Source organism: Macaca nemestrina, chromosome 15 (genome assembly GCF_043159975.1).
Source record: "Macaca nemestrina isolate mMacNem1 chromosome 15, mMacNem.hap1, whole genome shotgun sequence".
In the NCBI taxonomy this organism is placed as follows: Eukaryota; Metazoa; Chordata; class Mammalia; order Primates; family Cercopithecidae; genus Macaca; species Macaca nemestrina.
Genome location: NC_092139.1, coordinates 29,158,598 through 29,186,531, shown reverse-complemented (window position 1 = coordinate 29,186,531; position 27,934 = coordinate 29,158,598). Strand labels below are relative to the sequence as shown.

Genomic DNA, 27,934 nt, shown 5'->3' with positions numbered 1-27,934 from the left:
AGGTTTTCTCTGTTATGTCCTCTTACCACTTAATTCTTCCATAGCACTTATCACAATCTATAACATTATTTGTTTACTTCTTATTTTCCATCTCTCCACTAAAATTTAAAACTCAGTGAGGGCAGGGTCTTTTTTGGTCCTGTTAACCAGCGTATTCCTAATACCCAGAACAAATCTGGCTCCTGGCAGGCATTCAAAAAACTGTTAAATGAAGAGATACAAAAGCCCACTGAGTCATTTATGCAAATCAGATGGAGTGGCGGTCTTCTCCACAATTCCACTTCTCCCTCAACCTCTCATAAAGCCACAGAGTAAATAGAAGGTGAGTTTATTTTTCCAGTCTTGAAATTAACAATTTTCAAGGAAACAAACTATTAGAATAACTGGTGGACTCATAGACATATTTCCAGCTCCATTAGGTCAAAGGAAAGGAAAGAGGACAAGGGTAGAAAGAAGACAAGCCCTCTAAGAAACTGTCCGTTCCGTCTGACTGCAGTCAATATGAAGAGATACCCTTTGGGGCTACAGAAAATATTAAATTGAAGTGGATTATGCTTGCTGTTAAAGAAGCTGGTCCAGCCGAGCAGCAGCAGAAGACGAAGACTCAAATGTCCATGCAGAGCATCATGGTCCCTGACCAGAGACTTCTGGTTCCTCTTGCTCTCCTCACCAAGAGCACAGATGTGTCAAGCAGCAATATGATAACAAATGTCTCTATGGCTTCAGGATGAAAATGTCCACACACTGTAAGACCTGAGAAGAAATGGGGAGTGCTCCACACCCAAGAAGCTGAAGCTAGGGAAAGACAGTTTCCTTGTGTTTCTGTCATAGAGGTGGACTGATGCTGAAGTCAACTGGTCTATACCAATCTGGAGCATCCACTAGGCATAACAAGGTGTCTGGTTGTGTATGGGTTGGTGAGGCAGGAGGGACCAGACCAGCACAAAGTCAGGGCCCTATTCTTCTAGTGTTGGGTCCACTTGATGCTCTTGAGGTCAATGCCATCCTGAACCATCTCCCAGAGAGGGCTGCCAAAGAGAAGAGGCATTAAATGAGTGAGGGCTTAGATAGGAAGTGGACAACATTGGCACCAAGGCCCTGAGCAATGGCTTGCTTCCTTCCGTCCCTGTCTGTCCTCTGCCTCTTGCCCTGGTAGACCCTAACACAGGTGGTTAACAAGTCTTTCCCAGCTCCTTGTAAGTCCTTGTCAGCTCTCCTGAGAGCTCTCCCCAACTGCCAACAAACAAGAATAACTAGGTTCCTCAGGCTCAGTTGCAGTGGGGCCCTGAGCCAATGGACACCAAACATGGTCATATTCCTGAAGCTCTCATCCCACTTGTAAGAGGCTTATGGCCATGGTTTCCCTTGGAGGAACCAAGACCCTTGAGACTTGTATAAGCATCTAGTTTCAGCCTCGCTTCAAATGACATGTATAAGCAGCTAGTTTCAGCCCACCGCATATTACCCGCTTTTCAGCACTCGTTTCTTGGTTTTGTTCTAGTTCCCAGTTAGGGGTGGAGCTTAACCCTAAATCATCTTGGTATGCTGTGCCCCTACCCAGTTCTTGCCAGCTTCATCTCCCCAGAGTTGGCCTGTGCTTCCAATATCCAAAAGAATTCCTTGGATCTTAGACCTGAGCAACCCATCTCACACAAAAGCTGCTGCTAAGAAATCTCTGCCAAGCTCTGATCAATCCCCAAGCAGAAGCTTGGATATCTTGGATAATGTTTCCAGACCAGATATTACTTCAGTGTGCTATGAATATGGGATTTTATGATTTAGATTTCATCAGGTAATTTTATCAAATTTCATTATATTCTTGACATGTCCCTCTCCTTTACACTAAACATTCCCAGAATGCCTTTCTATTCATGAGAGTTTCCATGGCCCTTAAAGTTAGCCATCTCCTTCTGTCCTTCCTCTTTAGGGAAGGCCACTTATTATTATAGGCTCACAAAATAAGACTCTGAGAGCTAATGGGACCAGGCTGCATTCAGTTTGTAAAGGGTCAGAAGGAATAGGGCGCAGATGCTGAAGTCACACAGATAGGAAATAAAAGTCTTTGCTGGCCGTGTAGTCAGTAGAAATGCCTTTTCAGTGTACCACAGAATACCAGAAAGCGAGGCCAAAGGAAGGATCCTGCAGTTGAGCAATGTAGACACTTAAGCAATACCGCTAGACCCTACAAAGAAAAATCCAGAGCACAGAAAGGCCTGGAAGGCTCATAAAGGGAAGCAGGGTATATACCTGAAACTCCTCTCTCTACCAACTGGACCAACAGAATTCTGAAAGTCAAGGTTAACTAAGACAGAGCCAGGCTCTGAAAAAATCTAGAGGTGTCAAGGTTCCCAGGAGGAAGATGAGTTCTGTGGCTACTAGCGGAAGCTCTGGTGCCAGCTGACTGGCCAAGAATCTCATTACCTTTATAAACACGTTTATTGATTGACTGATTGATTGATTGATTGAGACAGTCTTGCTCTGTTGCCCAGGCTGGAGTGCAGTGGCACGATCTTGGCTCACTGCAGCCTCTGCCTCCTGGGTTCCAGTGATTCTCCTCCCTCAGTGTCCTGGGTCGCTGGGATTACAGGTGCATGCCACCATGCCCAGCTAATTTATTTATATATACACACACACACACACACACACACACACACAGGTACATATACATATACATATATATGTGTGTATATATTATATATATATATATATATATATTTTTTTTTTTTTTTTTTTTTTGGCCTGTGAATCCATATCCTAAAGAGAGTTTTCCTGGCCAGGCGTGGTGGCTCACGCCTGTAATCCCAGCACTTTGGGAGGCCAAGATGGGCGGATCACGAGGTCAGGAGACAGAGACCATCCTGGCTAACATGGTGAAACCCCGTCTCTACTAAAAATACAAAAATTAGCCGGGCATGGTGGCAGGTGCCTGTAGTCCCAGCTACTCAGGAGGCTGAGGAGGGAGAACGGCGTGAACCCAGGAGGCGGAGCTTGCAGTGAGCCGAGATCGCGCCACTGCATTCCAGCCTGGGCAGCAGAGCGAGACTCCATCTCAAAAAAAAAAAAAAAAAAAAAGAGAGTTTTCCTATACTTAGTCTATAAACCATTAATTATGTATTGATAGTGCTGCAATGACAACTATTAATACAATCAATAGAGGCTGGGTGTGGTGGCTCACACCTGTAATCCCAGCACGTTGGGAGACCGAGGCACACAGATCACGAAGTCAGGAGTTTGAGACCAGCCTGGCCAATATAGTGAAACCCCGTCTCTACTAAAAATACAAAATATTAGCAGGGCGTGTGCCTATATTCCCAGGCTGAGGCAGGAGAATCGCTTGAACCCAGGAGGCAGAGATTGCAGTGAGACGAGATCGCACGACTGAACTCCAGCCTGGCTGACAGTGTGAGACTCGGTCTCAAAAAAAAAAAGAAAAGAAATACTATCCGTAAAAATAATGAGGGACTGGGCACAGTGGCTTATGCCTGTAATCCCAGTACTTTGGGATGCCAAGGCAGGAGGATGGCTTGATCCCAGGAGTTCAAGACCAGCCTGGAAAACATAGGGAGACCCCCAGCTCTACAAAATATATATATATATATATATATATATATATTTTTTTTTTTTTTTTTGAGACGGAGTCTCATTCTGTCGCCCAGGCTGGAGTACAGTGGCACGATCTCAGCTCACTGCATGCTCCGCCTCCTGGGTTCATGCCATTCTCCTGCCTCAGTCTTCCAAGTAGCTGGGACTACAGGCGCCTGCCACCATACCTGGCTAAGTTTTTTGTATTTTTAGTAGAGACGGGGTTTCACCATGTTAGCCAGGATGGTCTCGATCTCCTGACCTCACAATCCGCCCTTCTCGGCCTCCCAAAGTGTTGGGATTACAGGCGTGAGCCACTGTGCCCGACCACAAAAAGTATATTTTTAAAATTAGCTAGGTGTGGGGGCACACAACTGTAGTCCTAGCTACTTGGGAGTCTGAGGCAGGAGGATAACTTGAGCCCAAGTGTCCAAAGTTACAGTGAGCTACAACTGTGCCACTGCACTCCAGCCAGGATGACAGAATGAGACACTTTCTCTAAAGATAATAATAATCATAATGAAGAATACTACCTGGGCCAGGTGCAGTGGCTTGTGCCTATAATCCCAGTACTTTGGGAAGCCAAGGCAGGAGGACTGCTTGAGCCCGGGAGTTTGAGACCAGCCTGGGCAACATAGCAAAACTCCGTCCCTACAAAAAATACAAAAACTAGCCAGGCATGGTGGCACATGCCTGTAGTACCAGCTACTTGGGAGGCTGAGGTGGGAGGATCACTTGAACTTGGGAGGTGCAAGTTGCAGTGAGGTGTGATTGTGCCACTGCACTCCAGCCTGGATGACAGAGCAAGAACTTGTCTCGGAAAAAAAAAAAAAAAATACTAGCTGCATTACCTGTATTCATCTAGTTCTTTATTTTATTATTATTATTATTTTTTTGAGATAGAGTTTGGCTCTTGTTGCTCAGGCTGGAGTGCAATGGCATAATCTTGGCTCACCGCAACCTCCCCCTCTCAGGTTGAAGCGATTCTCCCGCCTCAGCCCCCCAAGTAGCTAGGATTATAGGGATGCGCCACCACACTCGCCTAATTTTTCTGTATTTTAGTAGAGACGGGGTTTCTCCATGTTGGTCAGGCTCGTCTCGAACTTCTGACCTCAGGTGATCTGCCCACCTTGGCCAGCCTCCCAAAGTGTTGGGATTACAGGCGTGAGCCACCGCGCCCAGCCTAGTTCTTTAGTTTTTAAAAACGCTTTCTCATTGTGAAAGCAAGTAGCCAAGAAGATCCACTTTCTTGCTTTGTGGAATCTCTAAATCCTAAAATCCAAGTACTCTTGAACTTTGGTATTGACAGTGTAAACACATAGCCTAAGGACAAGAGGGGAGACAGCAATAGTTTCTTCCAGAGGGTCTCTGATACAGTATGTATACCTCATTTCTCGAAGACGCTTCACATGCTGAATGCATTTCTCCACTGTGTAGTCCACTTCCTCCTCTGTAGTGAAGCGGCCAATTCCAAACCTGAAAAAAGGCACAGGAGAATGGCTCCCCATCAGAGCTCTGGCACTGGGATAAATTCATTCCGCAAATAATCACTAAAGATCTACAACACAAAAGATATGGAGAGAAGAACATGGTCCTTCCTTTAGGGCAGAGTTTCTCAGAACATGGTATACAGATCGGCCAGGCATGGTGGATCATGCCTGTAATTCCAACACTTTGGGAGGCTGAGGCGGGTAGATCACATGAGGTCGGGAGTTTGAGACCAGCCTGGCCAACATGGTGAAACCCCGTCTCTACTAAAAACATAAAAATTAGCTGTGTCTGGTGGCACATGTCTGTAGTCCCAGCTACTCAGGATGCTGAGGCAGGAGAATTGCTTGAACCTGGAAGGCAGAGATTTCAGTGAGCTGAGATCATGCCACTGCACTGCAGCCTGGGCAACAGAGTAAGACTCTGTCTCAAAAAAAAAAAGAACATGGTCTACAGATCACCCACATTAAAATCACCTGAGATGTTTTCTATTCCTCCCCCAGACCTAGTGAATCAGACCATCTGAATGTGGGACTCAGATATCATATTTCCCAAACTTCCCAGGTGATACTCAATGAAGTCTGAGAACCACTGCTCTATAAACTTTCACAAGGTTATAAGAAGAGATAAGGAGAACTAGATTGAGAAAAACTTCGGGGTGGAAAAAGAAAAAAAATTGTAACAGGAGATGAAAAAATGTAAGAGAGGCCGGGCGCGGTGGCTCAAGCCTGAAATCCCAGCACTTTGGGAGGCCGAGGCGGGCGGATCACGAGGTCAGGAGATCAAGACCATCCTGGCTAATACGGTGAAACCCCGTCTCTACTAAAAATACAAAAAACTAGCCGGGGGAGGTGGTGGACGCCTGTAGTCCCAGCTACTCGGGAGGCTGAGGCAGGAGAATGGCGTAAACCCGGGAGGCGGAGCTTGCAGTGAGCTGAGATCTGGCCACCGCACTCCAGCCTGGCCGACAGAGCGAGACTCCGTCTCAAAAAAAAAAAAAAAAAAAAAAGAAAAGAAAAATGTAAGAGAATGCCTTGCAGCTCAACTCACTGACCTGATAGAAGAGTGCGCTAAATCCTCATCAGTGCCAATTGCTCTGAGGACATAAGAGGGCTCCAGGGATGCAGAGGTGCAGGCACTGAGGAGAGAGACACGAGCCTTGTTAATTTCATCATCCACATCTGCTTTTAGTCACAAACCCTCAGTCTTGTTCCCATCCCCCAGGGCCCTGGAGTCATACCCTGGAAAAAACAAGAGACCTTCTAATCTGGCAGAACTAAAGGACCTGATGCTACCCTGCACATCCTAGATGTGTGAACCTAGCTCCTCTGGCCCCCATGGTGGATGACTTCCTTGAGCAAGGACGCTGGCAAAGTGTGACAGCATGATACCACATGGGTTTGACAAGAAGAGGCAGCAGAGGACCATGTGCTCACTTCCCCAGGACACAATACACCATCTGCACCAGCCTGAAGGGCAGCCAAACACTTAGTGGCCTTTGGAGCATCTTCAATTCTGGAGGTCTGTAACAGAACTGCTAGTGTTACCCCAAAACAGATACATACATCCCCTGGGACCATAAAAGGCACAAAATTCTACCCCAGGAAGCCTTCCTAGGGTGGTAAACTTCAGTCTGTACCCAGCTACCCAGCCAACCAAAAAAAAAGAGGCACTTACAAAATGACCTTTACCCTTAATCAAGAGCTCTTATGCCTATCATCTCCACACTGGGAAGCTTAATAGCCTATATGACTCTTCTAAGTGGCCCTGCCGCAGGCCCTATCTATGCCGTCCAGCTCACCTCCCTGAGGATAAGGCAACGTCCTTCAGTGCCATCAGCAGACTCTCCCCTTCCACATATGCAAAGGAGAGGTTGATACAGCCTGTAGGAAAGAAATACTGTGAGAGAGGTCTCAGAGTCTCAGCCACTACCAGAATGAGGATAGAAGAGCAAGTCCATACCGGGATAATGGTGCTCAGGGTCCCCATTCATCACCACATCTGGAAGGCTCTTCATTATATTCTGTATCAGCCGCTCTGCTAACTTTGAGATCCGCTTGTGGTCATACTAAGGAGCAGGTAGGGAAGGATTAGGCAAAAACCATCAACCAGCTCAGAAAGACATAGTTTGAGAAACCCTTCTCCTATAACCAGAAGTGACTATGTATCAGCCCCACCTATCATCCTATGTACTCATGGAGAACACTGTATCTCCAGTACTGAGCATAGTGCCTGGTATGCAAAAGGCACTTGATAACTGGACAAAGGGTTCATTTACTTATCCAGAAATAAATGAGCTGATAACTACTAAAAGGCCATGGGTTTTGGAGCTCATAATGCCTCCCTCAGAACAAGGTAGGTAGCACCAGGACAAGGAAGAGTTTTCTTAAGCCTTCTCTCCCTGCTGAAATCTGCCTCAGTCATGCTGAGAAGCCTCTAAATAGGAGACCCAGCGCAGGGGAAGAAGTTGTGGGAGGGAACTGCTCTCCCCATACCTCCATCTCTTGCTGTGCCACCTCACACGCAGCCCCCAGCCCCACCACTAAGGGTGTGGGCACTGTCCCAGACCGCATACCCCGCTCCTGCCCCCCTCCACTCTGCAGGGCCTCCACACGCACACGGGGCCGGCGACGGATGTAGATGGCACCAACCCCTGGGAAACAAAGTTTGTTACAAAAAAAGAGAGAAAAGTAGATAAAACAAAATATATCTTTCCAAAGGGATCAAAATATTATTTCAACTTTTCTGTAAGCATGAAATTTTTCTAAATAAAAAATTTTAAGGGAAAAGAAGAAACAGCAATAAAAGCATAGTATTTAGAAAATTATTTAACATCTGGAAGATAAATGCCAGAAGGAGTAATGATCAAAATGGTTTAAAGTAGCTCCCTATGCTATATGAAATGCCATCATACATTATAGTATTATTCGTAATAGCAAAAAGACTGGAAACAACTTAGATGTCCATCATCAGGTAATGGTCAAATAGATTACGACATGTCCATACAATGAAATACCAAGCAGGTGTATAAAAGAATGAGGACGCCGGGTGTGGTGGTTCACACCTATAATCCCAACTTTGGGAGGCCAAGCCGGACAGATCACCTGAGGTCAGAAGTTTGAAATCAGTCTGGTCAACATGGTGAAACCCTGTCTCTACTAAAAATACAAAGATTAGCCAAACACGGTAGCAGGCATCTGCAATCCCAGCTACTTGGGAGGCTCAGACACAAGATGAACCCAGGCGGTAGAGGTTGTAGTGGGCTGAGATCATGCCACTGCACTCCAGCCTGGGTGACGGAGCAAGACTCCATCTCCAAAAAAAAAAAAAAAAGAGGAAGCTTGTTCTGAACTGATACCATAAAATCTCCAAGATACATTGTTAGAAAACTGGTGAAATTCAAATAAAGTCTGTACTTTAGCTTTAGCTTTAAAAAAAAATGTATTGGCCAGGTGCAGTGGCTCACGCCTGCAATACCAGCACTTTGGGAGGCCGAGGTGGGCGGATCACCTGAGGTTGGGAGTTCGAGACTAGCCTAATCAACATGGAGAAACCCCGTCTCTACTAAAAATACAAAATTAGCCGGGCATGGTGGCACATGCCTATAATCCCAGCTATTAGGGAGGTGGAGGTTGTGGTGAGCTGAGATGGTGCCATTGCACTCTAGCCTGGGCAACAAGAGCGAAACTCCATTATCAAAAAAAAAAAAAAAAAAAGATGTATTATGGGCCGGATATGGTGGCTCACACCTGTAATCCCAGCACTTTGGGCAGTTGAGGCGGGCAGATCATGAAGACAGGAGTTTGAGACCAGCCTGACCAACATGGTGAAACCCCGTAATTACTAAAAATACAAAAATTAGCTGGGTGTAGTGGCACGTGCCTGTAATCCCAGCTACTCAGGAGGCTGAGGCAGGAGACTTGCTTGAACTTGGGAGCCAGAGGTTGCAGTGAGCCAAGATTACACCACTGCACTCCAGCCTGGGTGACACAGCAAGACCCTGTCGCAATAAAAAAAAAAAAAAAAAAAAAGACGTATTATTAGGTGAAAAATGCAAGATCAAAACAGTGAGTACAGTATGCTATCATCTGGATAAAAAAGATGGGTGGAGAAGCATATACTTGTTTGTAAACACATAGGTAATTGTAGAAAAACCCAAGAAATTGCCTTCCCATAACGAGAGAAAATCAGAAAAAAAAAAGAAAGAAATTATCTCCCCAGAAGGGAACTGCATAGCTGGAGGACAGAGGTGAGAGGTAGACTTGTGTCTGTGCCTTTTTTTTTTTTTTTTTTGAGACAGAGTCTTGCTCTGTTGTCCAGGCTGGAGTGCAATGGCGTGATCTTGGCTCACTACAACCTCCACCTCCCGGGTTCAAGTGATTCTCCTGCCTCAGCCTCCTGATTAGCTGGGATTACAGGCACCTGCCACCACACACGGCTAATCTGGTATTTTTAGTAGAGATGGGGTTTCACCATGTCGGCCAAGCTGGTCTCAAATTCCTGACCTCGTGATCCGCCCGCCTTGGCCTTCCAAAGTGCCGCAATTACAGGCATGAGCCACTGCGCCCAGCTGTCTGTGCACTTTTTATAGTTTTTGAATTTTGAACCACATGAATATTACTTTTTCAAAATAAAATCAAAATTTAAAAAAAATTGGTGAGGCATGGTGGCTCATGACTATAATCCCAGCACTCTGGGAGGCCAAGGAAGGACAATCACTTGAGACCAGAAGTTTGGGACAAGCCTGAGAAACATAGTGAGACACCGTGTCTACAAAAAAAAAAAAAAAATTAAAATTTAGCTGGGCATGGTGGCATGCACTTATAGTCCCAGCTACCCTGGAGGCTAAGGCAGGAGGATCACGTGAGCCTAGGAGGTCAAAGCTGCTGTGAGCTATGATTGTGACATTCACTGCACTCCAGGTTGGGCAACAGAGTGACCTTGACTCAAAAAACAAAAAACTTAAAAATGTGTATAACCTGTGACTAAACAAGCCTAATTACAGAAATTTTGTGCCAAAATATGAGCATGAGCGTGCGAAGTTATTCACCAAGTAATCAGGGCTTCTGAATAGAATTGGCACTTGACAGTTCTTCTCCCACACAGAAAAACTGTTTATGCTGAGAATGGAGGTACTATAAAAATTAAGGCAGTGGTTTCCAAATTTATTATGAAGGACACCAGATTTTAAATAAACTGGGTGCAGTGGGTCATGCCTGTAATCCCAGCACTTTGGGAGACTGAGGCAGGAGAGTTGCTTGAGGTCAGGAATTCAAGCCTGAGTAACATAGTGAAACCTCTATCTCTACAAAAACTGTTTTAAAAATTAGCCACGCATTAGGCCGTGAGCAGGATTACACCTGTAATCCTAGCACTTTGGGAGGCCGAAGGGGGCAGATCACCTGAGGTCAGGAGTTCAAGACCAGCGTGGCCAACATAGTGAAACCCCATGTCTACTAAAAATACAAAACTTAGGCCGGGCACGGTGGCTCACGCCTGTAATCCCAGCACTTTGGGAGGCCGAGGCGGGTGGATCACGAGGTCAGGAGATCGAAACCATCCTGGCTAACACAGTAAAACCCTATCTCTACTAAAAACACATACACACACAAAAAAAAATTAGCCGGGCGTGGTGGCAGGCACCTGTAGTCCCAGCCACTTGGGACGCTGAGGCAAGAGAATGGCAAGAACCCTGGAGGCAGAGCTTGCAGTGAGCCAAGATGGCGCCACTGTACTCCAGCCTGGGTGACAGAGCGAGACTCCATCTCAAAAATAAAATAATAAAATAAAATAAAATAAATAAAATAAAATACAAAAATTAGCCAGGTGTGGTGGCAGGCACCTGTAATCCCAGCTACTCAGGAGGCTGAGGCAGGAGAATCGCTTGAACCCGGGAGGCAGAGGTTGCAGTGAGCTGAGATCTCGCCATAGCACTCCAGCCTGGGGGACAAGAGCAAGACTTCGTCTCAAAAAAAAAAAAAAAAAATTAGCCAGGTGTGGCTGGGCACGGTGGGCCTGTAATCCCAGCTACTCAGGAAGCTGAGGGAGAAGAATCCCTTCAACCCGGGAGGCAGAGGTTGCAGTGAGCCAAGACCACACCACTGCACTTCAGCCTGGGCGTCAGAGTAAGACTTTGTCTCAAAAAAACAAAAAAAAGAAAAAGAAAAAAAAATTAGCTAGGGTGTTGGTGCACACCTGTAGTGCTAGTTACTGGTGAGGCTGGGGTAGGAGGGTTGCTTGAGCCCAGGAGATTGAAGCTGCGGCAAGGTAGGATAGCACCACTGCACTCCAGCCTGAGCGACAGAGTGAGACCTTGTCCCTATAAAACAAATGAATAAAATAATGTACTAAACTGTATTTATTAAGAATTATTTCATTTCTCCATTTTAAAAAATTCAAGAATCTTATACTATCTGAGTCTATACAGTTCCCGAATTCAAACAGCAAGTGCTCAAATACCATGTCTGGACAGTGAAGAATACCACATTATCTAAATCTATTTAGATTCTGGGCTTGGAAAGCAGGAGGTCAGATAATGAGGGATACCTGTACACATGTAAGTGTTGATCAGAGCTTCTGATCAATGAGTTCATTGGTGTTTTTTTTTTAATTTTTGTGAGTACATAGGAGATATATATATTATGGAGTACATGAAATTTTTTTTTGTTTTTGAGAGGGAGTCTTGCCTGTCACCCAGGCAGTGGCACGATCTCGGCTCACTGCAACCTCCGGCTCCTGGGTTCAAGCGATTCTCCTGCCTCAGTCTCCTGAGTAGCTGGGATTAAAGGCACACGCCACCACACCCGGCTAATTTTTGTATTTTTAGTAGAGATGAGATTTCACCATGTTGATCAGGCTGGTCTTGAACCCCTGACCTCGTGATCCACCTGCCTTGGCTTCCCAAAGTGCTGGGATTACAGGCGTGAGCCACCGTGCCCAGCCCACGAGATGTTTTAACACAGGCATATAATGTGAAATAGGACATGATGAAGAATAGGGTATCCAGCCTGAGTTCATTGGTTTTTATCAAAAAGACTTATCTACAATAAAAGCCAATAAAAGCAACATTTTATTAAAAGATAGAATTCTTATTGAGCTTTTTGAAATAATAGCTCACAAAAAACACTCTTTACAACCTCTGGGAACCCTCAGAAGCCATCTTCCATACTTCCAGAAGCTATTATACCTACTTCCACAAAGTATACACCCAGATAACACACCCTGCAGGTACAAAAAGGATACCAGCAAAGACATCAACCCAAAAAAGGCCCTCACTTGAGAAAGAGGAGTTATATTTTATATTGATATTTTATGGTTACCTTCACAAAACAGAGGACAACAGTCTATTCCCGAGGGTTAAGGGAAAGAGGCATAACTCAAGCTTGAACACATTCCAACAGGACCATAGGGAACAAATAAGTATCCATGAGAGACTTAACAGGGTAACAGACTATGAAGTATTCTAAGAATAAACGCAAAGATAGCTGGGTGTGGTGGCTCATGCCTATAATCCCAGCACTTTGGGAGGCTGAGACGGGCAGATCACGAGGTCAGGAGATCGAGACCATCCTGGCTAATGCGGTGAAACCCCGTCTCTACTAAAAATACAAAAACAGTAGCTAGGCGTAGTGGTGGGCGCCTGTAGTCCCAGCTACTCGGGAGGCTGAGGCAGGAGAATGGCGTGAACCCAGGAGGGAGCTTGCAGTGAGCCCAGATCATACCACTGCACTCCAGCCTGGTCGACTGAACAAGACTCCGTCTCAAAAAAAAAAAAAAAAAAAAAAAAAAAAAAAATCATAATCATAATAAACACAAAGAGATGTCAAATCCCATGCAATCTTCCCCTGAGCTATAGCAAGACACTGGGAATGAAGGACTCAAATAGCTGCTCTGCACATCATAGTGGGGAAAACAAGATAGCTGGGCTTATCTAGATAAATTTGATTTGACAAAACCCCTTTCTCCTCAACCAAATTAAGATCTACACGCTTGCTAAGGATTTGTTAAAGTCAGCAAGAAAGAATGGCCTGATGTATAGTAACTGCTAAGGTCTACAAACAGGCAAGTGTTTCTGCCTATTGCTAAATGACATTTGCATTCTACAAGGGACTCTGAATGTACAACTTCCTCTGAGAGCAATAGTAGTCCCAAATGACTCTGACAAACACCTATCAAAGGTCTTGCTGTAAGGTACAGAAAGAACTCTAGAGGGGCTGGTACCTTTGGGACCGTAGATTTTGTGACCACTGATGCTCATGAGATCAATTTTCATGTCATTGACATCAAGTGGGATTTTTCCAACAGCCTGGGCTGCATCAGTATGGAAATACACCTTTCTGGAACTGCAAATCTGCCCTGAGGAAACAGAGGGGAAGACCCACAGCACAATGTTGGAAAGTTATCTGTCACTGTCCCACAGTGCACTGTGAATTATCTCCAACAACAGTAAATGACCTCTGTCAATATTAAACTCCTCCCCTCCGTCCTTCCACCCCTTCTCCCTCTTCTTTTCCTTCTCTCCTCCCCCTTCTTCCTTCCTCCCTCTGTCTCTCAGTAGCTTCCCTTCTTTAGAATAAAAAAGATGAAGGGCAAAACACCAGATCAAAACACTCCTGATACTCTCATGCATACGATTCTTACCACCTCATTAACACCAGTCTTTCAAAATGTCAGATTAGTTTCTAGATCCCTTTTGATTAAAAAAAAAAAAAAAAAAAAAAAAAAAGATTAAGAGATCTTTGTGCTAACGTGCCTGAAGAAATTACAGGGTGAGCTCTATGTGGGGATAATAAAAAGATGTTCTAAAATGAAAAAGGGTAGAAGGCTTTTTTGTTTTGTGGTTGGTTTTGGCAGCAACTGCAATAAAATTAAAAACCATAAAAGGTACTAGACCTGGCGGGGCGCAGTGGCTCATGCCTGTAATCCCAGCACTTTGGGACACCAAGGAGGGCAGATCACCTGAGGTTAGGAGTTCGAGACCAGTCTGGCCAACATGGCAAAACCCCATCTCTACTAAAAATACAAAAATTAGCCAGGCATAGTGGTGCACACCTGTAGTCCCACTACTTGAGAGGCTGAGGCGGGAGGATCATTTGAACCCAGGGGGTGGAGGTTGCAGGGAGCTGAGATCACACCACTGCACTCCAGCCTAGGCAACAGAGTGACACTCTGTCTCAATGAAAAAAAAAAAAAATGGTAATAGACCTAGATTCAAATACTGCCTGTGATACTTACAATGTCCTTGAACAAAGCACTTAGGCTCTCTTTCACTTGATTTCCTAACTACACTCCACAGAGTATTACAGCTCTCAGTCTACTACATCATACAGACCGCCATAGTGGGCAGGGATCAGGGATAAGCCATGATACTCACCTATTTCGGCAATGGGCTGCTTCACTCCAATCTCATTGTTCACAGTCATGACTGAGACCAGGCTAGTATCTGGCTGGATAGCAGCCTCTAGTTCCTAGGGATATGCAGGAGTAAGGTGACTAGATAGTGCAAACAAAGTCCTCCTAAATCAGAATATAGGCAAGCTTAGTCATGAAAAGGAGTCTTACACTACATACCTATCTGAATAGTTAACTAAAAACAGTGACAACACAAAATGTTGGTGAGGATGCACAGACTCTGAATGGTTCATACATTGTTAGTGGGAATGTAAATGTCACAACCACTTTGGAAAAGAATTTGACAGTTTCTGTTGCTCATCACACTAAACATGAAATTACCATACAACCCAGTAACTGTACGCATGGGCATTTATCCCAGAGAAATGAAAATTAAATTCACAAAACATCTTACACAAATGTTCACAGTAACTTTATTCATAATAGCAAAAACCTAGAAACTACCCAGATGTCCTTCAACAGATGATTTTGGTACATCCATAACATGGACTACTACTTATCAATCAAAAGGAACAAACTACTGGCACATGCAGCAAGGAATGAATTCCCAAAGACTTATGATTAGTGAAAAAAGCTAATCAAGGCTGGGCGCAATGGCTCACGCCTGTAATCCCAGCACTTTGGGAGGCTGAGGCGGGTGGATCACCTGAGGTCAGAAGTTCAAGACCAGCCTGGTTAACATGGAGAAACTCCATCTCTACTAAAAATACAAAAATTAGTTGGGCCTGGTGGTGCACACCTGTAGTCCCAGCTACTTCGGAGCCTGAGGCAGGAGAAATGCTTAAACCCAGGAGGTGGAAGTTACAGTAAGCCGAGATTGTACCACTGCAATCCAGCCTGGATGACAGAGCGAGACTTTGCCTCAAAAAAAAAAAAAAAAAAAGGAAGGCTGGGCACTGTGGCTCATGCCTGTAATCCCAGCACTTTGGGAGGTTGAGGCAGGCAGATCACGAGGTCAGGAGATCGAGACCATCCTGGTTACCACGGTGAAACCCCATCTCTACTAAAAATACAAAAAATTAGCTGGGCGTGGTGGTGGGCGCCTGCAATCCCAGCTACTTGGGAGGCTGAGGCAGGAGAATGGTGTGAACCCGGGAGGTGGAGCTTGTAGTGAGCTGCACTCTAGCCTGGGCAAAAGAGCGAGACTCCATCTCAAAAAAAAAAAAAAAAAAGAAAAAAAAGAAAAAGAAACAAGTCCTCCAGAGAAAAGGAGGACAGTACACACTCAAGGGGAACATGATCTCATTCTCTGCCAGGCCCATTTCTCTAAACTTCATCCTGTTAGATCCATTCCTTCAAGCTCCAGCTAGGGCCCAAAAGAGAAATTTACAAGCTGAAGCCAAGTTCCTCCATTTTTGCTCCTCCTGCCAATAGCCACTCCTACCTTTAGGTCAATGATCCCACTCTTCTGCACTGGGAGGTAGGTGACCTGAAAGCCCTCAGCTTCCAGTGAACGGCAGGAGTCCAAGACACATTTGTGTTCTGTCTGGGTGGTGATCAAGTGCTTTTTCCGTGACCTGTAGAATCGGGCCACCCCCTAGAAATTGGTGGTGATAGATGGAAGGAGAACATACTGAGAGAGACAGCAATGACTTCAACATCATTTGTAAAGGAAAAATGGGCAAGAACAGTATGCTCCAACACCAGTTCTTTCATACCAACTGAGTATCCTATAATTCAATTCTGAGGCTAACTCTGCAGACTTAGTGAAAACCCCATGGATTAAGGGCTCAATCACATAAGACTGCCCCTAGTTCAGATACCAGACATAAGTCCCAGGGGTCTCAAGCTACCCATACTTCTGCCCAGTCAAATACAAATTCAGAGCTTCCCGAAGCCCGCTCAAGTTCAGTAATTCACTAGAATAAATCACATTTGTCCAAACCCACAGAATGTACAACACCAGTGATTCCTAATATAAGCTATGGACTTTGGGTGATAATGATGTATCCATACCAGGTCGTCAATTGGAACAAATGTACCACTTGATGGAAGATGCTAATAATGGCAGAAGGCTGTGCATACCTGGGGCTGGGCATATATAGGAAATTTCTGTACCTTCCTTTCAATTTTGCTGTGAACCTAAAACTGCTATAAAAAATAAAATCTATTAAAATGATAATAGTATACAGATTAATGTAGGTATTTAAAAATCTGGAGAAATATACAGCAAATTAGCAGTGAAAATGTGTTTAGAGTTCTCTATATTATTGGAATTTATGATTCATTCATTCAACCAATATTTAGCACCTCCAGTATCCCAAGTAATTTTCTAGGTGCCAGTGATATAACAGTAAACAAAGTCATGAGTAGGTATTACTGTTAATATCAGAAGAAACAATAAAGGTACATTAAAAAATTTCTGGAATTTCAACTATTACAAGAAATTTAAAAAACCATTTATCTCATTTAAGAAAAAAAAACAGTGGCCAGGTGCAGTGCCTCACGCCTGTAATCCCAGCACTTTGGGAGGCCGAGACGGGCGGATCACCTAAGGTCAGGAGATCACCAGTTTGAGACCAGCCTGGCCAACATGTAGAAACCCCATCTCTACTAAAAATAAAAAAATAAGCCAGGCCCAGTGGCACGCACCTATAATCCCAACTCCTCAGGAGGCTGAGGGAGGGGAATAACTTGAAACCAGGAGGCGGAGGTTGCAGTGAGTGAAGAGTGCTATTGCACTCCAGCCTGGGCAATGGAGTGAGACTCCGTCTCAAAAAGAAAAAAAAAAAAAATAGGATGCCAGGTGCAGTGGCTCATGCCTATAATCTCACAACTTTGGGAGGCTGAGGCAGGCAATCAATCACGAGATCCGGAGTTTGAGACCAGCCTGATGAACATGGTGGAACCCCGTCTCTACTAAAAATACAAAAATGGCCGGGTACAGTGGCTCACACCTGTAAATCCCAGCACTTTGGGAGGCTGAGAAGGGCAGATTACCTGAGGTTGGGAGTTCGAAACCAGCCTGATCAACATGGAGAAACCCTGTCTCTACTTAAAAAAAATACAAAAATTAGCCAGGTGTGGTAGTAAATGTCTGTAATCCCAGATACTCTGGAGTCTGAGGCAGGAGAATCGCTTGTACCCAGGAGTCGGAGGCTGCAGTGAGCCGAGGTTGCGCCATTGTACTTCAGCCTGGGCAACAAGAGTAAAACTCTTTCTCAAAAAATAAATAAATAAATATAAATAAAAATACAAAAATTAGCGAGGTGTGGTAGCACGCACCTGTAATCCCAGCTACTCAGGAGGCTGAGGCAGGAGAATCGCTTGAACCTAGGAGGCAGAGGTTGTAGTGAGCCGAGATCACACCCCTGCACTCCAACCTGGGCGACAGAGTGAGACTCTGTCTCAAAATAAATTAATTAATTAATTTAGAAAAAAGAAAATAGAGACTGGGCGCGGTGGCTCATGCCTGTAATCCCAGCACTTTGGGAGGCCGAGGCGGGCAGATCGCAAGGTCAGGAGATCGAGACCATCCTGGCTAACACAGTGAAACCCATCTCTACTAAAAATACAAAAAATTAGCCAGGCATGGTGGCGGGCGCCTGTAGTCCCAGCTACTTGGGAGGCTGAGGCAAGAGAATGGCGTGAACCCGGGAGGTGGAGCTTGCAGTGAGCCGAGATCGAGCCACTGCACTCAAGCCTGGACGACAGAGCGAGATTCTGTGTCAAAAAAAAAAAAAAAGAAGAAAAAAAAGAGGCTGAATGTAGTGGTAGTCAATGCCTGTAATCCCACCACTTTGGGAGGCTAAGGCAGGAGGATCACTTGAGCTCAGGAGTTCAAGACCAGCCTGGGCAACATAGTGAGACTTAATTTATACTAAAAAAAAAAAAAAAAAAAAAAGCCTGGCATGTAGTCCCAGCTACTCAGGAGGATCACCTGAGCCAAGGAGGTCAAGGCTGCCATGAGCTGAGATCTGGCTACTGCACTCCAGCCTGGGTGAGATCAAGACTGTCTTAAAAAACAGAAAAAAGGAAAGAAAAAAAAAGGGGCCAGGAGCGGTGGTTCACACCTGTAATCCCAGCACTTTGGGACACTGAGGCAGGTGGATCACCTGAGGTCAGAAGTTCGAGACCAGCCTGGTCAACATGGTGAAACCCTGTCTCTACTAAAAATGCAAAAATTAGCTGGGCGTGGTAGCAGGCTCCTGTAATCCCAGCTACTTGGGAAGATAAAGCAGGATAATCACTTGAACCCTGGAGGCAGAAGTTGCAGTGAGCCAAGATTACGTCACTGCACTCCAGCCTGGGTGCCACAGTGAGACTCTCCCTTGAAAAAGAAAAAAAAAAAAAAAAATGGCCGGGCGCGGTGGCTCAAGCCTGTAATCCCAGCACTTTGGGAGGCCGAGACGGGCGGATCACGAGGTCAGGAGATCAAGACCATCCTGGCTAACACGGTGAAACCCCATCTCTACTAAAAAATACAAAAAACTAGCCGGGCGAGGTGGCGGGTGCCTGTAGTCCCAGCTACTCAGGAGGCTGAGGCAGGAGAATGGCGCAAACCCGGGAGGCGGAGCTTGCAGTGAGCTGAGATCCGGCCACTGCATTCCAGCCTGGGCGACAGCGCGAGACTCCCTCTAAAAAAAACAAAACAAAAAAAAAAGAAAAAGAAAAAAAAAAGAATTAATAGTATCAACTTTGTAGAACAGGACCAGGGAGCGGGGTCCTCGGGGAAGGAGAGGAAGATTTACACTTCATTTTATTTTATTTTATTTTTATTTATTTATTTTTTTGAGACGGTCTCATTCTGTCACCCAGGCTGGAGTGCGGTGGCGTGATCTCAGCTCACTGCACCTTCTGCCTCTCGAGTTCAAGCAATTCTCGTGTCTCAGCCTCCCAAGTAGCTGGGATTATGGCCACCATGCCTGGCTAATTTTTTGTATTTTTTAGTAGAGATGGGGTTTTCCCATGTTGCCCAGGGTGGTCTCGAACTCCAGAGCTCAGACAACCTGCCTGCCTCAGCCTCCCAAAGTGCTAGGATTACAGGTGTGACCGAATGCCTACACTTCATTTAAAATTTTTCCATTGGTTTTAAAAAAACACACCACATGTGACAGAATTATTTTTCAAAAACTAAAAACTTAAAAGAAAATGTGCATCTCCCCCCAGAGCTTATAAAAGAATATTACCTTTAACAGCAGAACACAAAGCCAGGTGCAGTGGCTCAAGGAAGTAATCTCAGAACTTTGGGAGGCAAAGGCAGGAGGATCACATGAGCCCAGAAGTTCAAGACCAGCCTGGGCAACATAGTGAGACCTCCATCTCTACAAAAATTAAAATAACAAAATTAGCCAAGCACGCAACTACACGCCTGTAAGCCTAGCTACTTGTGAGGCTAAGATGAGAGGATCGCTTGAGTCCAGGAGTTCAACGCTCCAGTGAGCTGCGATTGTGCCACTGCACCCCAGCCTAGGTGACAGAGTAAGACCGTGTCTTTTTTTTCTTTTTTTTTTTTGAGACAGAGTTTCGCTCTTGTTGCCCAGGCTACAGTACAATGGCGCCATCTCAGCCCACCGCAACCTCCGCCTTCTGGGTTCAAGGGATTTTCCTGCCTCAGCCTCACAAGTAGCTGGAATTACAGGCGTGCGCCATCACACCTGGCTAGTTTTTGCATTTTTAGTAGAGATGGGGTTTTACCATGTTGGTCAGGCCTGTCTCGAACTCCTGACCTCAGGTGATCTGCCCATCTCAGCCTCCCAAAGCGCTCGGATCATAGGTGTGAGCCACTGGGCCCGGCCAAGACTCTGGCTTGTTAAAAAATAAATAAATGGGCCGGGCGCGGTGGCTCAAGCCTGTAATCCCAGCACTTTGGGAGGCCGAGACGGGCGGATCACAAGGTCAGGAGATCGAGACCATCCTGGCTAACACAGTGAAACCCCGTCTCTACTAAAAATACAAAAAAAACTTAGCCAGGCGAGGTGGCAGGCGCCTGTAGTCCCAGCTACTCAGGAGGCTGAGGCAGGAGAATGGCGTGAACCCGGGAGGCGGAGCTTGCAGTGAGCTGAGATCCGGCCACTGCACTCCAGCCTGGGTGACAGAGCGAGACTCCGTCTCAAAAAATAAATAAATAATAAATAAATAGGCCGGGCGCGGTGGCTCAAGCCTGTAATCCCAGCACTTTGGAAGCCCGAGATGGGCGGATCACGAGGTCAGGAGATCGAGACCATCCTGGCTAACACGGTGAAACCCCGTCTCTACTAAGAAATACAAAAAATAGCCGGGTGAGGTGGCAGCACCTGTAGTCCCAGCTACTCGGGAGGCTGAGGCCGGAGAATGGTGTGAACCCAGGAGGCGGAGCTTGCAGTGAGCTGAGATCCGGCCACTGCACTCCAGCCTGGGCTACAGAGCGAGACTCCGTCTCAAAAAAATAAATAAATAAATAAAAAATAATAAATAAATAAATAAATAAAATAAAAGCAGAATATTAAAACATATAGGCCAAAATTATAACTTTGTAAAAATGGTCTGTGCATGAGGACAAAGAACATAAATGAGAAACATGTATAATTGATTTATACTCTATTTTATCCCAAAAAGTATTTACATCAGTAATGTAAAAATGGTTGCGGGGCACTTTGGGAGGCCAAGGCGAGAGGATCATGAGGTCAGGAGATCGAGACCATCCTGGTTAACATGGTGAAACCCCATCTCTACTAAAAATACAAAAAATTAGCCGGGCGTGGTGGCAGGCGCCTGTAGTCACAGCTACTCAGGAGGCTAAGGCAGGAGAATGGCGTGAACCCAAGAGGCAGAGCTTGCAGTGAGCTGAGATCATGCCCCTGCACTCCAGCCTGGGCGACAGAGCAAGACTCTGTCTCAAAAAAAAAAAAAAAAAAGTTGTGGGATGGTGATGGTAGTTCAAAATGTTACAGTTGTTTAAAAAATTTCATTTAGATGACATTTCACCACCCACACACCTTATTTTATCTCAGTTATCCATGATGTAGATTTATTTAATAACTTACAGATTATTTTACTCTATCAATTATGGAGATTAAAGGAAACACCATCACAGGTACTCTTAGCGATCCTTGACCTATAGGTTTGGAATCTGTGGAGACTTCCAAAGAAAATATTTTCAAAGTTTTGAAAATGCTCTCCATCAGAAACCATCTCCACCTTTGGAGGAACCTTCACCCTGACTCTGTGGTCTCTGCAGTCCCAAGGAAAGACGTCTTCCTGCTAACATGATCAGGCAGAGTGCTGATGACCCTGAAGCCCGTCCTAGGCCTCCTACATTCAGGCCAAGGTCAAAGAAACCAATGCTGGAAGCACAGTTCAAAGACAAAGATGAGACTGAGTGGAGCCAGAGTTCAAACTACAGCAGGCCACAATTTATCAGAGCCTTGGCATTTACTCAAGTAATCCTGGCAACCAGGCCCAGTGAAATGTGATTATGTTCTATGAAACACCAACATGACTACTAAAAGTATCATTTTCCTTGCATTAGCACCAAAGATCTTTTATGTACCAAGGACAAAATGACTGATCCCAGAATGGAAGACCATGTGAATGCCTGCGGAGGGCACCACAAAGACAAGCACTTCAAAATGGAGATATCTAAAGAAACAGGAGGAACTTCTTGCAAATAGATCTGATTAGAAAGAAAAAGGAAGGCTGAGAGGAGGGCAGCCTTGAAATCACACATATAACTTGTTGTTACTAGATAAAAAGAATGGAGAAAGGCTGGGAATGGTGGCTCACACCTGTAATCCCAGCACTTTGGGAGGCCAAGACAGGCGGATCATGAGGTCAAGAGATTGAGACCATCCTGGCCAACATGGTGAAACCCCGTCTCTACTAAAAATACAAAAATTAGTTGGGCATGGTGGCGGGCGCCTGTAGTGCCAGCTACTCGGGAGGCTGAGGCAGGAGAATCACTTGAACCTGGGAGGCGGAGGTTGCAGTGAGCCGAGATTGTGCCACTGCACTCCAGCCTGGCAAGAGTGAGACTCTCTCTCAAAAAAAAAAAAAGAAAAAAAAAAAAAAGAATGGAGAAACGGTTCAATCACCATTATCCACTCTCTGAAGTAACTGCCAGACAAATGGTTAATGGCCTGAGGGCCACCTCCTTTGCTATCCAATTACCTCACTCAACTCAGACCAACAGGAGGAAAGACTTAAGAGTAGACTGCAAAGAGTTAAAGGAAGCAACAAATCAGAAAGAGTGTAAGCCGTCTCTTCACAATAGGGTGGGGATGGGTGGCTGTGAAATACATATACGAGTCCAAATGAGGTGGACGGACACTATCTCCCAGGTCAGGAAAGCCCACATATGCCCTCTGGTTCCCTTCTCTTACCTTAATTGCTATGTTGTTGGATTCAGTAGCACCACTAGTAAAAATGATCTCACGAGGATCCGCTCCAATCAGAGATGCTACTTGCTGCAAGTCAAGAAACAGAGATATATAACATCAGTTCCCCAGGCAGAAATAGAGCTGCAGACACAGGTGGGACAGCCCTGGAGCAAGAAGAGCTCCACTGCATTCACCAAATTGCCCTGGATGAAGCTCTGCACCTACTAGAATCAAATTCTAGTTATATCCCAGATCCCAGGCTCTTTTCCAGCCCAATGCAAACTAATAATTTTTTTTTTTTAATTAACTATTGGCCAGGTGTGGTGGGTCACCCCTGTAACCCCAGCACTTTGGGAAGCCAAGGTGGAAAGATCACCTGAGGTCAGGAGTTCGAGACCAACCTGGTCAACATGGTGAAACTCCATTTCTACTAAGAACACAAAAATATTAGGCCGGGCACGGTGGCTCACGCCTGTAATCCCAGCACTCTGGGAGGCCGAGATGGGTGGATCACCTGAGGTCAGGAGTTCAAGACCAGCCTGAACAACATGGAGAAACCCCATCTCTACTAAAAATACAAAATTCCCCAGGTGTAGTGGCGCACGCCTGTAATACCAGCTACTTGGGAGGCTGAGGTAGGAGAACTGCTTGAACCTGGGAGGCGGAGGTTGCAGTGAGCCAAGATTGTGCCACTGCACTGTAGCCTGGGCAACAAGAGCAAAACTCTGTCTCAAAAAATAATAATAATACTAAATAAATAAATAAATAAAAATACAAAAATATTAGCTAGGCATGGTGGCGTGTGCCTGTAATACCTATTACTTGGGAGGCTGAGGCAGGAGAATCACTTGAACCTGGGAGGCAGAGGTTGCAGTGAGCCAAGATTGCGCACCACTGCACTACAACCTGGGCAACACATGTGAAAACTCCACCTCTTAAAAAAAAAAAAAAAAAGAACTATTGAGCTCTTACTACTTATAGTACTTCTTACTTATCGGTGTTGTGTTAATAAACACTTTACCAACATGGTCTTATTTAACCCACCCAGTAACCCTACAGAGTAGAATCTCCATTTTAAATGTGAGGAAAATAAGGCTTAGAGAAATTAGATAACTTGCCCAAGTCATTTAGCCAGGAAATATGGGAACTAATCAAATGCCTGCAGTCAAACTCCAAGGCTGCTCTCTGAATCTCTTCCAGAAAGAATCCAAAACCACTTCTACATCCATGCACACCTACCAAGAAGGAAATGCCTCCCACAGGCCACTGCCCCGTCTGACCTTAGAACTTCCTAGACTCCTGTGTACTAACCTGGCGAGCACGTTCCATGGCTGCCTCACTCTCCCAGCCATATGCATGTGTCCGGGAGTGTGGGTTCCCATAGTAGTTGATTAGGTAAGGGAGCATGGCATCAAGCACCCGGGGGTCCTGAGCACAACAGAACAGATCATTTTCCTTGAGACCATAGTCAATTCAGGTCCCCCTCCACCCCTCAGACCTGCCCACCCTGCCTCAAGACACTCTGAACCCCTCAGGCACTGCCTAGAGGAGGCCTCAAACATTCTTTTGTTCCCACAAAACTACCCACCAACTATCAACCTAATACACTCCCACTCACAACCCATCCCAACTCAGATCGTTCTGCCTCCCCTCAGGTAGTCTACAAACACTGCCTTGTTCCGACATCTGTTTCTGCTGGTGTTTCCATTCCCACCAGGCAATGTGATCTACAAGGGGCTGGGACAGGACAGGGCCTAGGCAAATACCCCTTGTCACACACTGGTGAAAACTTGCATTAGTCTTTTAACCCATTTAAAACTTGTCCAAGTTCACACAGTTACTAAGTGGTGGTTCTGCTCATTCCAGAGCCCATGCTTTCAACTACTACGATAGAGCCTGCGCTGAAGTGATTTGACCAAGGTCAATCGCTGGTGAGTAGTAAAGCCACTGCCAGTTGCCTCAAATTTAAGCCTCCTGACTCCTGGCTCAGTGCTTTTTCCAGCACACCTTCATGGCTCTCACTTCTCCAGGGATTCAGCCATTGCTTTGCGTGGTCACGCCCATCATTTACTTCCTAATAAACAGCCTTGGGAAAAGCTCCATCCTTACCAGAGGAGTTGTAGCTTGTACATCCATATAGAGAGGTCGCAGCACTGGCCCCGCCTCCGGGGCAGCGGTTGTATCTGCGGGAACAGCAGACTGAGGAGCATGATCTCCAACTGACAAAAAATGGAATGGAGTGGCCAAGTAAGACCGAAGGCAACTATGAACGCATGGCATCCAAAGGGCAGAAGGAAAAATCTGGCTGGGGGTGAGATAAGTGTAAGGGATGCTGGGGTCGAATCTCAATGGAAAGAAAACAGCAGAAGATACCTGACACGCTGTAAAAGGAGGTAAAGGAGAGGGAGAGAGGGTTCCTGGAGGGGCTGTTGAGGTGATATTCAAATGGCCTCCTAGGGAGGAAGACTGTAAAGGGCCAAGCCATTTAGAAGGAACGTGGAGCCAGAGTAGGTGCAGCCCCTTCTGACCGAAGCTAACGGTCTGCACGGGAGCCCAGAGCAGCATCTGTAACTTGGCCAGGAGCGGTCTGAAGGACGCGCCTCCACGGCTCTGGGGGCCTGTCGCGCAGGGTGCGAGGGGTGGTGCGCAGGGGTCAACCGCTCGGGGACCCGCCTAAGAAAGTCTGAGGGATGTGTCGTTTGAGAGAAAGGGTCAGAGAGTCTGGGCAGCAGGGTGGACAGGAAGGCTCCGGAATATTCAGTTGCGTCGCCGCGCGGAGGGGACAGGTCCGCACCTCCCGGAGAGCGGGACCCAAGCGTACCGCGCAGGCGCAGCCCCCGAGTGGGCGCCGCGGGCTTCGGCCCTGGAGCCGCTGTCACCGCCACTGCCGCCCGCCTCCAAGCGGCTCGGAGCAGCATGGTCCCGCTGGCAGAGCCCACCTTCCGAAGCTGCTACGGTCCTGGGCCCCAGGCTCCCGGAAGTGCTTCCCCGTGATCCGGAAGCGATTCATCGGGCCTCGAGCGCCCTCCCAGTCGTTTTCCGGGAGAGACGTAGAGCTGAGCGACCGAGGCCGCGAGCTAGGTGAGGTAGGCGCAGGGCGACGCGGGGCCGGAACGCGAAGAGGGTGTTGGAGTCGGGCTACCCATGGATTTTCCTTCCCTGACTTCCCCCGAGCCCTTGGGCCCACTTCCCGCCTGCCGCCTCCGTCCACGCCCGACTCTTGGGCCAGCGCCTGGGCCCACACTTTCCTATCCCCCGCAGATGCCGGTGGCCGTGGGTCCCTACGGACAGTCCCAGCCAAGCTGCTTCGACCGCGTCAAGATGGGCTTCGTGATGGGTTGCGCCGTGGGCATGGCGGCCGGGGCGCTCTTCGGCACCTTTTCCTGTCTCAGGTGAGGGGCGCGGGCGGTGATCTCTGGGTAGGACAACCAGATCTTCCGGCCCTACCCCATTCGGCCTGGAGCCTGAACACAGCCTCCTAACCCTTTAGACTTCCCTCTCTGTCCCATCGCGAGCCAGACTCATTCCAAACCACCTTCAATCTGAAAGGTCAGGTTGGAAGGGTCAGTGCTTAAGAATTTGAGCTTTAGAGTCAAACTGCTTTCTGGCCCTTTTCTTACTGGTTCGGTGACTTTAGGCAAGTTGGAGACTGGGTTTCCTTAAGTGTAGAATGAAGACAGCGTCTACCTTATAGAGATCTAAAAATTCGATCAGCATACTTTGCACAGAATCTGGCACATATTAAGTGCTCAGTAACTGGTTACTACTGTTGCTTTTATTTTTATTTCCAATTGCGCATGAGGAAAGAAACTTGTTCAGCGGTTTTACTATTGTGGATACAGGATACAACAGAGATAAAGCAGTCAAACTTTACACTCTGAAAGTCATTTTCACATTTAGGAGCTGTTATTGCTCTATCTCCAGATTGTAAATTACCATTTACCGAGCACTTACTCTATGTTAAGCACTGTACTAAATCCTGTAGTTTTCAAAATCCTGTAAATAATGAGATGCCCATTTTACACTTCACACTACGTGTAAATTGCAGAGGTGGCTCTTGAACCCCAACCTTACTCCAAAATCATTAACAAGAAACTAAAAGATAGATGTCTTTATTGGGTCTTATTTAACCTGCAGGCAACACCAGTCCAAAAAACTGGTTTCTCTGCCTATGTATTTTACACTGCATCTGCTGCCTTCCACAAACTGAAGGCAGTTAATATGACATCCACCAGAATTCCCTGGAGACCCAGATGGATCTTTTTCCTTCTCATTACCTACCCCAGGTAGTAAGAGGTAATATCCAGTAAGTGGAAAATGAGATGTAGGGGTTGCTAGACTAGTGTTAGCAAAAAATTGGAAAGGAGCAGTTAATACTCTTTCTGGTATTTTTGTTACCAAATAGCCCCATCTTGGTTTCCTCCTCAGGATCGGAATGCGGGGTCGAGAGCTGATGGGCGGCATTGGGAAAACCATGATGCAGAGTGGCGGCACGTTTGGCACATTCATGGCCATTGGGATGGGCATCCGATGCTAACCATGGTTGCCCACTACATCTATCCCTTCCCATCCATCCCAGCCCACGTACTAATAAAAGAAAGTCTTTGAGTAGTCAGTGTTTTCTCTTTCATAAGGCCTGCCTCTCTTAATCCAGAATTGGAAAACTTGGGAGTGTCTAGTACTTTCCATAGATACTAGTCAACTAATTACTCAGTACAACTCTGTGCTTCTTACCACGATCACCATTTTAAAGGAGAAAAACTACTTTAAAAAACGGATTTATAAGCCAAAATTTCCTCGAGGTCACACATTGCATTATTTCCAAAGCATTGTTCATCCTGAGGTTGGTTGGTTGCTTGGTCGCCCAGGCTGGAGTGCAGTGCCATGATCTCAGCTCACCGCAAACTTCTGCCTCCTGCATTCAAGCGATTCTCCTCCCTCAGCCTCCTGAGTAGCTGTGATAACAGGCACACGCCACCATGCCCAGCTACATTTTGTATTCTTAGGCCGGGTGCGGTGGCTCACACCTGTAATCCCAGCACTTTGGGGGGCCGAGGCGGGCGGATCACAAGGTCAGGAGATGGAGACCATCCAGGCTAACACGGTGACACTCCATCTCTACTAAAAATACAAAAACTTAGCCGGGTGTGGTGGCA

General features: G+C 46.2%; 2 protein-coding genes across 6 annotated transcripts; one reads left to right on the top strand and one right to left on the bottom strand.

Moving 5' to 3' along the window:
- Positions 1–312: 312 nt before the first annotated feature.
- Positions 313–25,738, bottom strand: LOC105496279 (NFS1 cysteine desulfurase). 3 transcript variants are annotated; one of them, XM_011766544.3, is made up of 13 exons: positions 25,600–25,738; positions 24,888–24,997; positions 24,090–24,206; positions 22,782–22,865; positions 15,866–16,018; positions 14,444–14,537; positions 13,291–13,425; positions 7,566–7,723; positions 7,033–7,138; positions 6,872–6,953; positions 6,125–6,208; positions 4,969–5,058; positions 313–1,028 (listed from the first exon to the last, which is right to left on the bottom strand). In XM_011766544.3, exons 1-13 carry the CDS (start codon positions 25,694–25,696, stop codon positions 965–967), a joined length of 1,374 nt encoding a protein of 457 aa, XP_011764846.1. In that variant the 5' UTR covers positions 25,697–25,738; the 3' UTR covers positions 313–964. The 3 variants fall into 3 exon arrangements, with proteins under 3 accessions (XP_011764846.1, XP_011764843.1, XP_011764844.1); XM_011766541.3 differs by having other exon boundaries at positions 25,573–25,706; XM_011766542.2 differs by lacking the exon at positions 25,600–25,738 and adding an exon at positions 25,152–25,445.
- LOC105496278 (reactive oxygen species modulator 1) lies at positions 25,730–27,393 on the top strand. Of its 3 annotated transcripts, none has more exons than XM_011766540.2 (3): positions 25,730–25,859; positions 26,040–26,170; positions 27,207–27,393. In XM_011766540.2, exons 2-3 carry the CDS (start codon positions 26,040–26,042, stop codon positions 27,313–27,315), a joined length of 240 nt encoding a protein of 79 aa, XP_011764842.1. In that variant the 5' UTR covers positions 25,730–25,859; the 3' UTR covers positions 27,316–27,393. The 3 variants fall into 3 exon arrangements, with proteins under 3 accessions (XP_011764842.1, XP_011764841.1, XP_070935540.1); XM_011766539.3 differs by having other exon boundaries at positions 25,730–25,864; XM_071079439.1 differs by lacking the exon at positions 25,730–25,859 and having other exon boundaries at positions 25,878–26,170.
- Positions 27,394–27,934: the final 541 nt, after the last annotated feature.